This window comes from Geotrypetes seraphini, chromosome 11 (genome assembly GCF_902459505.1).
Source record: "Geotrypetes seraphini chromosome 11, aGeoSer1.1, whole genome shotgun sequence".
In the NCBI taxonomy this organism is placed as follows: Eukaryota; Metazoa; Chordata; class Amphibia; order Gymnophiona; family Dermophiidae; genus Geotrypetes; species Geotrypetes seraphini.
The window spans coordinates 133,073,238-133,089,830 of record NC_047094.1 but is presented as its reverse complement, the minus strand read 5'-3'; the positions used below and the strand labels follow the sequence as shown (position 1 = coordinate 133,089,830).

The window sequence follows — 16,593 nt, the reverse complement described above, 5'->3', positions numbered from 1 at the left end:
CGAAATGACTTCAGAGCAGAGATCTGTCTATGCCAAGTACCATCATCCCACAGTTGCCAAACCCAAAGGCTTAAAAAACAGAAAAGGCTAGGGTAGGGGTAGGCAATTCCGGTCCTCAAGAGCCGGAGCCAGGTCAGGTTTTCAGGATCTCTACAATAAAATATGCACAAGATAGATTTGCATCTCAAGGAGGCAATGCATGCAAATCCATCTTGTACATATTCATTGTGGATATCCTGAAAACCTGACCTGGCTCTCGAGGACCAGAATTACTTACCCCTGGGCTAGGGGAAGGTAGGGATGGCAGACAGGTACAATTTGAGGGATGGGAAGAAGTTGGATGAATGAAGTTAAAAACAAAACAAAACCAAACCAACCCACAACCAACTTGGAGAAGAGAAGAGATGGGGGAAGAATTTTTTTTTTTTTCATTCTCAAAAAAAACAAACAAAAAAAACCACTATAGGGTAATTCCATAACATCGGTGCTATAGATGTGCTTACACACACCGATGTTTAAAATAAATATCATTTATGGGGAAGGAGTGTGCAATATTAAATTGTATATATGGAAAATTATATAAAAAGAATGGTAAACACATAACCGCACAAATCCTATTTACTACTATTCTGAGAGTGCCTATTTGCAACTGGGCATTCACATGAGCCGAGCATGTCTCAAACCTAAAAGGCATAAATTACAGTAGTCTTACATTAGTGCCTCACATTCATGTTTATTCTAGCTGTATAGACCCCAGTAAAGGGACGTAAACACATTTTGCTTTATCCTGAGTAGAGTAGAATGGGTACAAGTGGATCAATTTTTCACTCCATCAAAAATTGCAAGGACTAGGGGACACTCAAAGTTACAGGGAAATACTATTAAAACCAATAGGAGGAAATATTTTTGCATTCAGGGAATACTTAAGCTCTGGAATGCATTGCCAGAGGTTGTGGTAAGAGCAGATAGTGTAGCTGGTTTTAAGAAGGAAATTCCTGGAGGAAAAGTCCATAGTCTGTTATTGAGAAAGACATGGGGGGAGCCACTGCTTGCCCTGGATCGGTGGCATGGAATGTTGCTACTCTTTGGGGTTCTAGAATCTTGTTACTCTTTGGGGATTCCATATGGAATGTTGCACTCTTTGGGATTCCGGAATCTTGCTATTGTTTGAGATTCTGTATGGAATGTTGCTACTCTTTGGGATTCTGGAATTGTTTTTTGGGGTTTTTTTTGGAGATTCTGTATGGAATGTTGCTATTCCTTGGGTTTGGTCCAGGTACTAGGGACCTGGATTGGCCACCATGAGAATGGACCACTGGGCTTGATGGACCATTGGTCTGATCCAGTAAGGCTATTCTTACATTCTAGGATAGATGTTTACCAGGCACCGTTATGGAATTGCCCTCCAAAGAAGAAGTTTTTCCAAACTTCAGGTCTACAAATATGAAAAACTATTTTTGCAAAGTATTATGCTAATGATAATTAAAGATTGAGACTGACGCATACACCAAAATTAACAGTTTGTGGCTTAGAACCTAATATTAGGGATTGGGCAACCAACAAATAGCGACTTGAAAATAAATGTCAGTTTTGGAAGATTGCTTAATGTCACTTATGGCATGAATCTTTCAGTTTTAGATGAGACCCCAAGACTAAGGGTGTATTTTGCTAATCTAATCTAAACCTTAAGTTTATATACCGCATCATCTCCATGAGAATGGAGCTCGACACGGTTTACAAGAACTTAAAATAGTGGGTAGAGAAGAAGAAAAAGGATGACATGAACTTATGTGTAGAAAGGGGGGAAGGATAGAGCTACAATTTGCTGAAAAGCCAGGTTTTCAGTTGTTTGCGGAATAACTGAAGGGAGCTCAGGTTCCGCAGCGGGGTGGTGAGGTCGTTCCAAAGACCTGTGATTTTGGAAGAGAAGCTGCATTAGCGTTTTTTAGCTCACGCGCTAACCCCCGCGCTGCATGGAAAAACTGATGCCAGCTCAATGGCGGCGTTAGTGTCTAGAGCGCTAAAACCACTAACGCAGCTCTAAGGGTGTATTTTAAAATATATATGCCTACATGGTATTTGGGCAATGATGAATAAGACGGCATAGATACGGAGAGACAACTCTCTCCCGTGCACTGCCCAACTTAAGAATTCTAAGGCTCAAACCACAGTTGCTTGCTTGTCTTCCTTTGGGGAGGGGGGAAACGTACCAGGCCATACAGCATCTCATAAATAACAGCTCCCAAGCACCACCAGTCCACAGTCCTATCATAGGGCAGCTTCTTTAGGACTTCTGGGGCCAAGTACTGTGTAGGAAAAAAAGCGCTTCTTAATTTTTTTTTCGGTTTAAACTGCTATTATTATAGCAGCACTACTACAATGCAGCCCATACCTCATCTCCATGCTATAGACCCGGAGTGGGCAATCATGGTCCTCAAGGACTGCTACCCAGTTGGCTTTTCAGGGTTTCCACAACGAATATGCACAAGATTTGATTTGCATACAGCGGAAGCAGTCCATGCAAATTCATTGTGGACATCTTGAAAACCCGACTGGGTTGTGGCCCTCAAGGACTGTTTGGCCACCCCAGAACAAAATTCCAAGAAAATAAAAGCTTATAACCAATATTTGTAGGATCTCCAGGTGCATAGACACTTTAGTGGGTTTTTTAAATCCAGTTCATGACTTTCCAGTGACAGTATAACGTGTACTTACAGTTTAAGGCACAGCGAATATTGCCTCTATCCCCAGCAGGCTTACAACAAACTGGGTTTTACTAAATGGTGCTCGAGGTTTTTAGCACAGGCCTGCGCTAAGTCTCTCTAGCGCTATTTAGTAAAAAGAAGCCTTAAGTTTGTACCCGAAGCAATGGAGCAGTGGCTTGCCCAAGGCTATAAAGAATGTCAGTGAGATCTGAACCCTGGCCTCCCTGGTTCACAGCTTGGCACTTAACCTCTACTACCTCGGGTGCAAAATTAGATTGTAAACCCTCCTGCCTTGAATTACTACAGGAAAAGCTGCAAGCTAAAATCTGATATGCCATACATGGAAAATAAAGATTAGAGCACAGTGCTTAGGGCAGGGTCAAATGATGCATTAAGGTTTTGCTAGTTGGTAATAATATAAAGAAAGAAACGCCAACATTTTTTACTTTCCGTATAAGTGTTTGCAGATCTCTGCATAGGCTAATGAAGCAGGTCTGTGTCTATATGTATACCAGTGGTCTCAAACTCACAGCCCGGGGGTCACATACAGCCCACCAGGTACTATTTTGGAGGTCCTCGGTCTGTTTATCATAATCACAAAAGTAAAATAAAACCGTTTCTTGATCGTATGTCTCTTTAGCTATAAATTACAATATTATTATTAAGACTTAGCCAAAAAGAAAGATTTATAAATTATAGTAAGATGTTAACTATTTTTTCTGAGGCCCTCCAAGTACTTACCAATCCAAAATGTGGCCCTGAAAAGGGTTTGAGTTTGAGACCCACTGATGTATATACTGTGCTCACTTCCACCTCTTGAAGGGAGCTTTGTATACTGGAAAAGCCTGCCTGCAGACAGCAGGAATTTTGACGCACCCCCACATACCTCAGGGGTTCCGCAAAAGGTGGAAGTTGTTTCCTCTGGCTCCATTCCTTCCTTGCAGAGTCCAAAATCTGTCAAGACCACATGGCCCTTTCCAGAAAGGAAGATTCATGTTAATTAAAAAAAAAATTTTGGGATTAGATGGTATGGAAGGGGGAGGAGGAAAGTAATATTTTATAAATCGCAGAAAATCACAGTATAACTTAATACTTCTTTATATTGTTGTTTCTAAAAAAATATTTTTGAAACTGTAGTCTTAAGTCAGAAGATTAGTCAATAGTACTACAAGGAACAAGGGATAACTAATACTAGTTTGAAATCATCCCTCTAGGCCAGGGGTGGGCAACTCCGGACCGCGAGGGCCTGAATCCAGTCGGGTTTTCAGGATTTCCCCAATGAATATGCATTGAAAGCAATGCATGCAAATAGATCTCATGCATCTTATTCATTGGGGAAATCCTGAAAACCCAACTGGAGTTGCCCACCCCTGCTCTAGGCTAAACAATCAAAACATGGATTTTATGGCAGACTACACACCGTCCTACTTGAACAAAAATGGATAGTCAGGCCCAGCATAAAAATTTACCCACCAGTATAAACAGATTGAAAGGCATTTCATAATATCATATGGTTCTTTTCTCCCCTTCTAAAGTTTCAAACATTTATCTCATTGCCTGGGTATTATGAATAGCGAGCAGTTCCTTATCCCGCAGAAAAATATGAGTTAAGTATCTTGTATTGATGCAAAAAAAAAAAAAATGGGTCCCAATCATCACTGATTTATCCCAGTTCAGTCTGTGTTGGTTGCTCTAGCCTCTGTTGGACATTTCAAGGTTAGGGCATACAAATAATGGTTAGCCATTCTCCCAGACTTGGAACTGATTTTAAAAGCATAGAACTTCATTTTCACTTGGGCTCATTAAACCTACAAGACTTTAAAAAGGAACCAATCCCAATTTGCTTATATATTTGTGTTTCAGATGGCTCCATACTGCGTTGGGGACATATGTTCAACTCATTAGATACCAAAAATTTTGGTAACATTGCTGAAAACAACGGAAATGAACCGAGAACTACAAAACCAAAGTGAAATTCAAACCTGCATATGGAGCTCTTTCTACAACTAGAAGAGGTTTTTAGTTGATTTTTTAAGGGGGGGGGGAGAAAGAGAATCAACCCATTGAATTGACTGTATTTCACACATACCTGGCAATCTAAGAGAATATTTTCAGGCTTTAGGTCCCTACAAGAGATAAGAAATAATTAAAATTGATTCAACTTTTCATGCAAGACCCATTTTCTTTGGAACAGATTTAAAAAAGCTGCCCAGGACACAAATGCTGGAGAGAATATTTAAAGTGTTTAACTATGTATCTTTCAAATCCAATTTCTAATTTGACTGAATGTTCATAATGTTTAGAAAACACTTTTTTTTGTCTTTTTATGAGACCTCAGAACCACCACTCCTCCGTCCCACCAAGGTGCATATACGGGGAGTACAAGCAGTGAAATCCTCACCGGTCTCTTCAAAGTTTAAATACCATGCATTTCTTAGTGTGTTATTATTTAACTTAGTAATGGTGAAATCTTGGTTTTCATACGGACTGAACGGTAAGACCCGACATGTTTCACTGAAGTTTCGTCAGGGGGGTCTACCCACTACCGCAGCCGTGCACCTCAAATCCATTAGTCGGATACATGTCGGATCGTACCGTTCAGTCCGTATGAAAAACCAAGATTTCACCATTACTAAGTTAAGTAATAACACACTAAGAAATGCATGGTATTTAAACTTTGAAGAGACCGGTGAGGATTTCACTGCTTGTACTCCCCGTATATGCACCTTGGTGGGACGGAGGAGTGGTGGTTCTGAGGTCTCATAAAAAGACAAAAAAAAGTGTTTTCTAAACATTATGAACATTCAGTCAAATTAGAAACTGGATTTGAAAGATACATAGTTAAACACCTTAGAAACAATTCTAGTTTAAATTGGTCAGATTTCTAAGGAAGTGATCAGCCTTTTTACACAAGTTTGAACGGAGAGAATATTTAAACGCACACAAACTTCCACACACAATGAAATTTAAGATTAAGATAGCAAAAAGGTCAAGGGGGCAGGAGTGCAAAGAAATATTTGCACTAAAAATCAGTCATCTTTTTTTGTAAAGGAGCACTAGCACAGTGATGAAGTTACATGTCCATAACTTGTTCTCGGTATCGCCACAGAGAAAGTGCCAGCTTGCATAGCTCGAGTCCAGTTCTCACCTGTAGATGATATTCAAGGAGTGCAAGTAGCCAATGGCACTGGCTACCTCTGCTGCATAGAAGCGGGCACGAGGTTCCAGGAAACAACGCTCTCTTTGCAGATGGAAAAACAGCTGCACCCAAAAACAAATACAATTGCATCTTTATTTTTTTTTTAAATGGATTCAGATTTTGTTATTTCCAGAGAAAGAAACAAGCCTGACTCAAGATCATGGGCATCGATTCAAATGTATCTGATCAAAAGGAGATTATACAGAACTCTAGCTGTCTAGCTCCACAGATTCAAGTTTTAATAGGTTTTTGATTAATCGCTTAATCATACTTCTAAGCGATGTAACTAAACTAAACTAAGCCTTAAGTTTATATACCGCATCATCTCCACGGAAGTGGAGCTCGACACGGTTTACAAGGTTTAAAAATATAGGAAGAGAGGGGAGAAAGATTTACAAGAGCATGTGAATAGAGGAGGATGTGGACAGGGGAAAGAGATGTTAGATGTTAGAGAAGAGCCAGGTTTTCAGTTGTTTTCAGAAAAGTTGGAGGGAGCCCAGGTTCCGCAGCGGGACAGCGAGGTCATTCCAAAGGCCTGTGATTTTGGAGAGAAGGGATCTTCCCAGTTTGCCAGCGTGGAGGATGCCGTGTAGAGAGGGGAAGGATAGTTTATATCTGTGAGCGGATCTGGTGGTGGCAGGCGTCCGGACGAGGAAGGATAGAGGGATTAGGGGGCGGAAGGATGCCGTGAATGATCTTGAAGGCCAGGCAGGAGCATTTGAAATGAATTCTGGAAAGTACTGGGTCTACAGTCTAAAATTACATTTCTTGGGTAACGATACAGTAAGTAAAAAAAAAAAAACTTGAAAAGTACAGAATTACAATCAATTTAACATACTCATAACATTAGGTAAGGAGGTATGAAATACAAATCTTTAAAGTTAAGGGAAAATACAGAAGGTTAACAAAATATAACAAGATTTATTTTATTGGGTTTGTAGAATATTAAAATTAGTTTTCAAAGGCATCCTTGAAAAGAAATGTTTTTAATTTACTTTTAAATTTTCCAAATTCCTTCTCTTCCCTTAAAAATATAGGAAGGGCATTCCAAGTCTGTGGTGCAGTAACTGAAAAAATGAATTGTCATCTTGTATTTATAATTTTCAACGAAGGAATAGTCAATAGGTTTTGTTCATTAGATCTTAAAATTCTCTTTGCAGCTTAAGGAATTAATAATTTAAATAAGAAAGCGGGAGTCTTATTAAAGAGGGTTTTGAAAGTAATTATACAAAATTTATACGTAATTCTGTGAATAACTGGAAGCCAGTGTGCATTTTTAAGAAGAGGTGTTACATGGTCAAACTTTCTAGATTTGGTTATAAGCTTAATTGAGGCATTTTGTATAATTTGAAGACGTTTTATTTCATGTAATGCAATTCCTTTGAAAAGAGAATTGCAATAGTCGATTTTAGAAATCACCAAAGAGTGAATGAGAATGTTAAGTGATTTGGGACATAAAAATTTAGAAATCGATCGAATTTTACGTAATCTGTAAAAGGTAGTTTTCATAATACTACTAATATGATCGTGAAAATTTAGTTTATTATCAAAAATCACCCCTAAGATTTTAATATTATTAACTAATTGCAGGGGTACATTTTGAATAGAAATTGGAGTAGCAAGAGGAAAACTATCTTTCCATGGAAAAAGCATAACATTAGTTTTTTTTTATGTTAAGAGCCAATCTGTTTGTATCCAGCCAGTGATAAATTTGGTCAAGTTTTTCATTAATAGCTAATATTGAACTATGGGCCTGCAAAAAAGGCCACAGTCCTTATTTGCAGGATAAATCAAAAGGATATTCAACCGATCTGGAACCATTGTGAAAAACTAAAATGAATATTCCACTGTGGCTTATTTTGAATGGAAGGAAAAAAAATATTAAAACAAAAGAAGAAACTCGGCAAGAGAGATATGAAACACGTAAAACACATGAATAAAAGTGGCTTTGATTCTAAGTTTATAGTTTTGTCTTTGTGTGTGCATAGCATCAGAATGACAGTGGCTTAAATAGTACCAAATGGGCTCCAAGTGGAAAAATTAAGATGCAGCGAGGGAGGAGGGGAATCCCTTCAAAGTACCTAGAAACAGATACCGCAAAAAAATAAAAATAAAAATAACCCCACAAAAACATACCACCTCATATTAATATAGACAGACACTGAAATGCAAGTATCAGATGAACATATCCCAGAGCCAACATTGCAAATTAACAATAAATATTTCTATCTTTGTTGTCTGAGCATTATGTCTCACTAATGTCCACCATCCATCAATCCTGCCACCCCTTGTCCCCCCACCCCACCATTGACCATCAAGGACACAGCCGTAATAAAGGCAGTTGCCTCCAGAAAGCCCTACCATAGCTGGGTGGAGACTGCTTTCTTCACTATTGTTGCAAGTTTAGAGAATTATGAGGGGGTATTGAGAGATGCCCTGGGCACTTTGCCAAGCTTGCTTAATGGTAGCCAACGTCCCTGGCTACATAGATGAGAAACTGGTAAGAGAATACATAGCAAATTTTATAAAGGCCACCCACCACATACACACCTGCAGCCAGTCTAGCTTTCAAGATATTCACAACAAAATAGGCTCTTTACATCCCCCCCCCCCCCAGCACACATATACGGCTGATGGTACAAAATTCAGGAGCCCCATGACAGAACCCAGGGGCCTTTGTGGCATGAGTTACCAGGGCAGTCACCCTAGTTGCCACCTCTTAACACCAGGCCTGCGTGAAATCTTCTCTCATGTATTCACTATGGATATCCTAAAAGGCCAGACTGGCTAAAGGTACTCATGAGAAACATTGGTTAGGCCAGTTTAAGAAAACCAGATGTTCTCTGCTTAGACGCAGCCTTGGACTGGGATATGTTCAGAAGTAAAGAGGCTCATGACTGTGGTGAAATAGTTGTGGGAAGTCCACAGGTCAAAATGCAAAATGTACACTATTTGAATTCTTCTGAAACGTTTATCAGCATTTTGTTTTTATTCTTTTGTCTATTAAAAAAGTGTTCTACATTTTTTCTGCTGAAGTGCAAAAAAAAAAAATGCATGCCATATCATGTACTCACCTCTCCTCCATTGACATAATCCAAGACAAAGTACAACTTCTCTGAAGTCTGAAAGGAATAGTGAAGCCCCACAAGAAAAGGATGTTTGAGGTTCTTCAGGAGAACATTGCGTTCTGCCATGATGTGGTTTTGCTGAAAAAGTAACTTCATGTGATTAGAACCTAACAATTGTTCCAAGTCAGACCAAGGGTCCAGGTCACAAGCAACTGTAGGAAGTAGGAAGATTCCTTGCTACTTAAGCACAAGGTTTAGTAGCTTTCCCTAGGTCTACCTTAGTTTATGGACTTTTCCTGTAGGAATTTATCCAAACCTTTAAGTCTAGTTACATTCATTGATTGAACTTTGTGCCTGTATTGAAACAACTGCTTGTATGCTGCAAAAAATGCTTTTTGCTTCTTCTATCAATACCTTATTTGCAATTTATATTCCTTCTCAAGCATCTCAAAGTCTTTAATTAAAAAAAAAAAAAAAAAAAATTTACACTCCCCAAAAAGTCGACGAACAAACCAAAAATATTCCTAGCCTGCCACTCAAGCCAGCTGAGCACGTGCTTATTTATCTTAGCTCAGGATTGAGCAAGGAATAAATAATCTTTGGCCCAAGTTTCAAACATTGGGCTACAAACTTTATAACTGGGATGAGATGCTCGAGCTCTTAGCAAACTACTCGGAAGAATTTAATTAACCAATGCTCTCTCCAGCTGCCGCCACCTAGGTACCTCCCCATCATCTGCATGCCACACTATAGCAGCCACCATCAGATAGGCCACTTAATTAAAACCCTCTAATTTTGATCAATGTTAACAACATTTCCTCAAAACAATTTTGGGGGTTTTATTCTGCCACAAACAAACAAAAAAACATACAAAACACAAACCAATCTAAAAATTACTCTTAATATTTTAAAAAGGAATCGGGATATGGAAGATATACTCAAAATTTAAATCTATCTTAGGCACCAGTACCATCTCGATATCTGTCCTAGTGGAGGGCTTTGGACACTAAGGGTCATCATTTCAAAAGAATGCTGATGTTAATTGACGGCATCACCTATTGCATGTCAACTTAATCAGGAACCTAAACAAATGCTCCCTATGGGCGTTCACATTAAGGGCATAACTACCAACTTTTCCTAGTGAATCTTCTCTCAGAAAACCTGCCACATCAAGGCAAACAGAGTGGTCAAGGATTGCATCCTTACATAAAGCAACAAGTCATCTGTGTAGACAGACAATATAACCCACCCCCACACTCGAGTTTTTTTTAATTAATTTATTAAAGTCAGATTAAACATGGGAGAAAGTGAGCAACCCTGTTTACCCCCCCTAAATAAAGGAAATAAAGAAGTGACCATTAACACTCGTGTAGGGTGTAGATCACAAAAGATGAATCATAAGACTCTGCTCATTCCAAACCACTGCAGCACTCAACCTATAGTTCCAGTCAATCCTATCAAATGCTTTTTCAGCATCAAGCAAGAATCTAAAATAAAATTAGATAATGTAGGCTCATGTCAAAACATTTCCAAAAGGTCCAAGAATTCCTATGACAACCTCCCCAAGTTTATAACCACTTTGATCCATATCAGTTAAGCATGGTAAGAATATTACATTACATTAGGGCAGTGGTTCTTAACCTGGGTTCGACCGAACCCCAGGGGTTCGGTGAGTCAGTCTCACGGGTTCGGCGGAGGTCAAAACACACCTCCGACTCATATAGCGCTTCGGTCACGTTCAATCATCTATCAGTTATTCAGTGATTTTGATCAAGACTGATCGTGTACTCGGTTTCTTGATCTATCAATCTGTAACTAACGCCTTATATACATCAATCAATTCCTGATCAAAATTTGTGATTTAACTGATAGATGATTGAACGTGACCGAAGCGTTTATGATTCGTGATGATACGCCCCGCTTGTCCATAATTGGCTGCAGGTGATCACGCAACATCGCTTGGCCTATCTGTGCTGCAGGGGATTTGATGCGCACAGTAGTCGAATTGTAACTGTTGTGATGGTACGTCCTGTGATACCTATCTTAATATTTTAATCCCTTACTAACTATGTCGAGCAAAATACGAAAGTGGTCGGACGAATATGTACAATATGGATTCACATGTATAACGGAACGTGATGGGAGTCAGCGTCCTAATTGCATGATTTGCAATGCCAAGTTGAGAAATTCTAGTCTAGCTCCGGCAAAACTAAGGGAATAAAGAAGGATTCGGTGAACACGCATATGAAACTGATGGGGTTCAGTACCTCCAACAAGCTTAAGAACCACTGCATTAGGGATTTCTATTCCGCCATTACCTTGCGGTTCAAGGCGGCTTACAAAAGATTTATAAAATGGGAGCACAATTGTCATTGCTATGGTAGTAAAGAGTAGATCCTTTGTCCATTTTAGCGTTGTTAAGAGTACGTGAAGTTAGGGCTGTTTCAGGAATTTCTTGAAAAGTATAGTTTTTATTTCTTTTCTGAATGTCTTGTAGTCTGGGGTGGTCATCAGAAGGTTGGAGATCTGGTTGTCCAGAATATAGAATATAGAAAGTATCAGCGCCTACTTTTGCTTAATCTTAGTCACATAATAAGGGCCGACACTACACAAAACCCTTTCCTTAACATCTATATGTAATGAATGTTTTTGTTTCTTAATGATTGCATATTTAGATTTGGGGGGGGGGGTTTGTTTTGCTTTTTTACATTTTCACTATATTTTGACCTTGGTTTTTTATATTTGCGTTATCAAATAAATTGAACCACCAAGTTTGATAAAACTGCACCAAAACAAGACACTAACCCCCTGTTTTAACTAAGGTGCGCTATGCGTTTTAGCGCGTGCTAACCGCTAACGCGTCCATAGACTAACATACACATGTTAGCGTTTAGTGTTGTGGTTAGCACGCGCTAAAACGCTTAGCGCACCTTTGTAAAAAAGGAGCCCTAAGGCCCCGGCTTCTATATACATCACCGTCGTCAGCTGCTGCCTTAAAAACGGTCAATTGTGTGTCAGTCGTGACGGCACAGTTTATAGAATTACGCCGTCGGGGGAAAAAAAAAGGTAGGCACCGGAAAAGTAGGCCACAGTTTGCAAGGCCTTCATTTTCAGCACCTACCTATGATGTGAATCACGCCTGTGGAGGCGCATTACGATGTCCCAACGCCATTTCTGGCATTAGCTATGCCTACAACAGCATTAGGCGTCATAAAAGACACCTCCATAACCATAGTTCCAGTGCCTTTTTAGGCATTGGTAGACGCCTACTTTTTTTAAAATCACTTTTAATAAGTTTGAAAACACCATTTAAAACCTAAGTTAAGTGCTGGTAGGGCACCTAACTTCAAAGAACATAAGAATAGCCTTACTGGGTCAGACCAATGGTCCATCAAGCCCAGTAGTTTCTCACAGTGGCCAATCCAGGTCACTAGTACCTGGCCAAAACCCAAAGTGTAGCAAGATTCCATGCGGAATCCCAAAGAATAAAAAGATTCTGGAATTCCAAAAAGAGTAGCAACATTCCATGCTACCAATCCAGGGCAAGCAGTGGCTTGCTCCAAGTCTCTCTCAATAACAGACTATGGACTTTTCCTCCAGGAACTTGTCCAAACTCTTCTTTAAAACCAGCTACGCTATCCGCTCTTACCACAACGTGTTCCAGAGCCTAACTATTCTGAGTGAAAAAAATATTTCCTCCTATTGGTTTTAAAAGTATTTCCCTGCAACTTCATCGAGTGTCCCCTAGTCTTTGTAATTTTTGAACGAGTGGAAAATTGATCCACTTGTACCCGTTCTACTCCACTCAGTATTTTGTAGACTTCCATCATATCTCCCCTCAGCTGTCTCTTTTCCAAGCTAGAGAGCCCTAACCTTTAGTCTTTCCTCATACGAGAGGAGTTCCATCCCCTTTACCATCATCATGGTCGCTTTTGAGCCTTTTCTAGTGCCGCTGTATCTTTCTTCAGATCAGGAGACCAGAACTGAATGCAGTCTTATTAACCATCCCTTTTTAATAATTTCTAGCATCTTGTTTGTTTTTTGGCCACCACTGCACATTGGGCGGAAGGTTTCATTGTATTGTCTACAATGACACCCAGATCCTTTTCTTGGGCGGTAACCCCCAAGGTGGACCTTAGTATCCGGTAACTGTGATGTGGGTTATTTCTTCCCAATGCGCATCACTTTGCATTTGTCCACATTTTTAAATTTCATCTGCCACTTGGACGCCCAGCCTGCCAATTTCTTAGTCTGCCTGCAATTTTTCACAATCTACATGTGCTTTAACAACTTTTTAACAGTTGAGTGGAGTGGAGTCGAGTAGATTAGAATGGGTACAAGTGGATTGTTTTTTCACTCCATCTAAAGTTACAAAGACTATGATCCAATATCATTGGAACCCTCTCTACCCTTACACCCTTTCAAACATACTTTTTCTGAAGGTTAAATTATAGGTTAGGTCAGATGCTTATTTAAAGATAGATACTCTGCCAATTGCTTCATCTCTCCGACCAACTTAGCCATATTTTCATGTTCTTTTGCCCTACCTTGCTGGGGGGGGGGGGGGGGAAAAAAAAAAAAAAAGTTTAACATTTTGTTTCGTGCTGTGTATTGCTGGAGTTCAGAAGAGTTACAAACATTTTCATGTAGCATGGCAGGAAAATGGGAGAGGGGGGGGTGCATAAAGATCTAAAGGACGACATTTATGGTCAAGGAGCATCACCTAGTGTTTCAGCATATGCAAAGCCAAATTCTCACCCTACCTCTTTCTTTTTCAGAATGGTCTTCTTCTGAAGAACTTTCACAGCATAGAATTTTCCATCACATTTGCGTTTGGCTAGAAGAACCTGCATCATTGAAGAAAATACATACACGCGAATACAAAGTTTCAGTTATCAGATTACTTCTCGCCACCAAAAAAGGCACTTTTAAGATGTGTTGGGAAAGTTATCGCATTCCAACACTAAAATGACAAGTCCATTATACAATTACTCATAACTAGGATTAGGAAAACTATGAACTGTATTGAGAACATATCATAATTGCCCTACTGGGACAGATCAAAAGCACATCAAGCCCAGTATCCTGTTTACCAACAGTGGCCAACCCAGGTCCCAAGTGCCTAGCTAGATCCCCAAGTAGTAAAACTTATTTTATGCTGCTTATCCTAGGAATAAAGCGGTGGATTTCCTCAAGCCATTTCAATAATAGCCCATGGACTTGAAAAATTTTGTGATTTTCAGGTGCAACAGGAAGCATGAAGGCTACCAGAGTGCAAATCAACCCTAGTAGCCCAACGGAGGTACGATAGGCACCAGCGGTCCCCGCAAGGGAGAAGGCTCCCTGGTGACTAGTGGCAGAGGTGGAGTGCTCTTGGAAGGGCCAAGGCCCTCAGAGCTAAAGGAGAACTACCAGGAGGCTGCCACAGGGGCAGGCCCACCAGCCAGGAAGGACAGTACCCACTTACCTCTAAGGGCTTCCATGGATTGAGTAAGAACTTGGACTGGGTGAGGGTGGAGTGAAAAGGAAAGGAGGGATCTCGGTACACAGCCACACCCACCAAGCTAAGAAATTTGGGAGGCGCCTACAACTACAGTGTTAGTCATAACGGAGGTACAAAGGTTCTTGTTAGAAATGCTGAATTTGAACCGAGTTAAAAAGGTTCAAGAGATTATAAATAAAAGCTTGAATATCTGTTGAATTAACTGCACAAGTATTGGTTTAGGAGTGGAAGTATTGAAATTGCTGAAAGCTATTCCTGACAATTTGTTTCGATTAGGCTTATGTACCTAGTTCAAAATTTATTAGCCAACCTTGTTCACAGAAGCTTTTTTTGGATTTCTCCTGGGGAAAAGAGGAAGAACCCACCCACTAACACTTTCCCAGGTGGAGGCAGAGCGCTAACCGAGTGAGGAACCGACTGAGACTGCCTTCGGGAGACTCCAGCCAGCTCAGGCCCTGGACCCTGAGCTACCCTGAAGGGAGCATTACAAGTAACTACTCATATACAATATACATGGGATAATGACTTAAATCCAACTATTTTTGCAGAGTCCTAGGGTTTAAACACACCAAGGCTATAACTTGTTATACTGGTGAGAGCACCAAGCACTTCAGATCAGAGAACTGGGAACTCATAAGCGGGTAGTTTTAATGGTATTTTCTGTGTGAAAAGGCCTATATTTATTTTTAGTATTTATATCCCACTTATAGCCTGTGGTTTATAGTCAGGTACTTAAAAAGCATTTTTCCCTATCTGTCCTGGTGGGCTCACACTTGACCTAATATACCTGGAACAATAGGGGATTAAGCGACTTGCCCAGGGTCACAAGGAGCAGTGTGGATTTGAACCCACAACCTCAGGGTGCCAAGGCTGTAGCTCTAACCACTGCACCATATGCCTCTACCTGTGTATCTATCTTTAAGCGCTTACATCTAAGCCAAAAAGCCACAACTGTGATGCAAGTGCGTTAGTATTTCTGGTCACTATTTACAAGAAAACACTGGCTGCGGTCAGCTAAATTAGACCAGGCTATTCGGTGCCAACATTATCTAGATAGCACAAGACAGCCCCATTCCCTGGGCAGCACCTAGCCTTTTTCTGTCTTAACTGGATAGTTATAAAGGTACCACCACACAATATCAGTGGACTGCTTGCACAGTGCAGTACTGGGGGGTCACAGCTAATATTCAGCAGCACTCCCTGGCCATCTTGACTAGGTTGGAGGAGCTTTGTGGCAATCGACAACTCTGGGATCGATATTCTGTTCTAGTTATCAGACATAAGAGTAAAGCCGTAGGGACTATCCAGTCTGCCCATCCATGCCATCTGCTATCCTTTCCTCTCCCTTAGAGATCTATGTACTTGTACCAAGATTTATTTTTTTTTAAATTCAGATACATCCATCAGGAGGCCACACCACGAATTCACCACCCTTTCCATTAAGTATTGCCTCAGGTCACTTCCAAGCCTATCCTCTTTCACCTTCATCCTATGCCCCCTCATTCCAGAGCTTCCTTTCATTTGAAAGAGACCCACCTCCTGTGAATTTGTGTTTTAAAAAAAACATACATCATGTTTTCCCTCTCCCACCTTTTATCCAAAGTATACTTGTTGGGATTTAAGTCTTTCCCTATAGACTATGATAAAGACCACTGATCATTTTTATTAGCTGCTGTCTAGTTAAGACTCATTCCTGTTTATCCCTTTTTGAAGGCATCTCCAGAAATACTAGAAGAAGCCATCTAGAACTTCCTTCGAGAGGAAAATTGAAGCCACACAAAAACCTACTTACTTTTCCAAAGCTTCCTTTTCCAATAACCTTCAGGAAATCAAAGTCTTTTGGTTTTGCACTGTCAATACAAGAAGATAAATAGCCTTGGTAAAATAAGTGAATAAGAATCTAATTCAATGTGTTTAAAAATCACATCTCCTTTGCCCTTAAGAAATGCTGCCTACAACTTTTAGGCAGCACTTACTTTAACCAGCATATAAGATCTCACATACGTTTAAAAGTGTCATTTAGATTTCATACATACTTCAGAAAATTGCATTGGATAGACCACATCAGCTCTAGTTTTAGATATGGTTGATATCCTCGCTTTGTATGCTCTTGGGATA

At 40.1% G+C, this 16,593-nt stretch overlaps 1 protein-coding gene across 3 annotated transcripts in view; it reads right to left on the bottom strand.

The window, feature by feature from the left end:
* Positions 1-16,593, bottom strand: part of SGK2 (serum/glucocorticoid regulated kinase 2) — a 42,986-nt gene that overhangs the window by 5,144 nt on the left and 21,249 nt on the right. For 2 of the 3 annotated variants that reach the window (XM_033914765.1, XM_033914762.1), the window contains exons 5-11: positions 16,268-16,325; positions 13,736-13,819; positions 8,979-9,110; positions 5,854-5,966; positions 4,795-4,831; positions 3,592-3,678; positions 2,211-2,306 (exon numbers count right to left, since the gene is read on the bottom strand). In XM_033914765.1, the coding sequence (XP_033770656.1) occupies positions 2,211-2,306; positions 3,592-3,678; positions 4,795-4,831; positions 5,854-5,966; positions 8,979-9,110; positions 13,736-13,819; positions 16,268-16,325 (607 nt within the window). The remainder of the gene's footprint in view (positions 1-2,210; positions 2,307-3,591; positions 3,679-4,794; positions 4,832-5,853; positions 5,967-8,978; positions 9,111-13,735; positions 13,820-16,267; positions 16,326-16,593) is intronic. The other variant, XM_033914763.1, reaches the window with a different exon arrangement.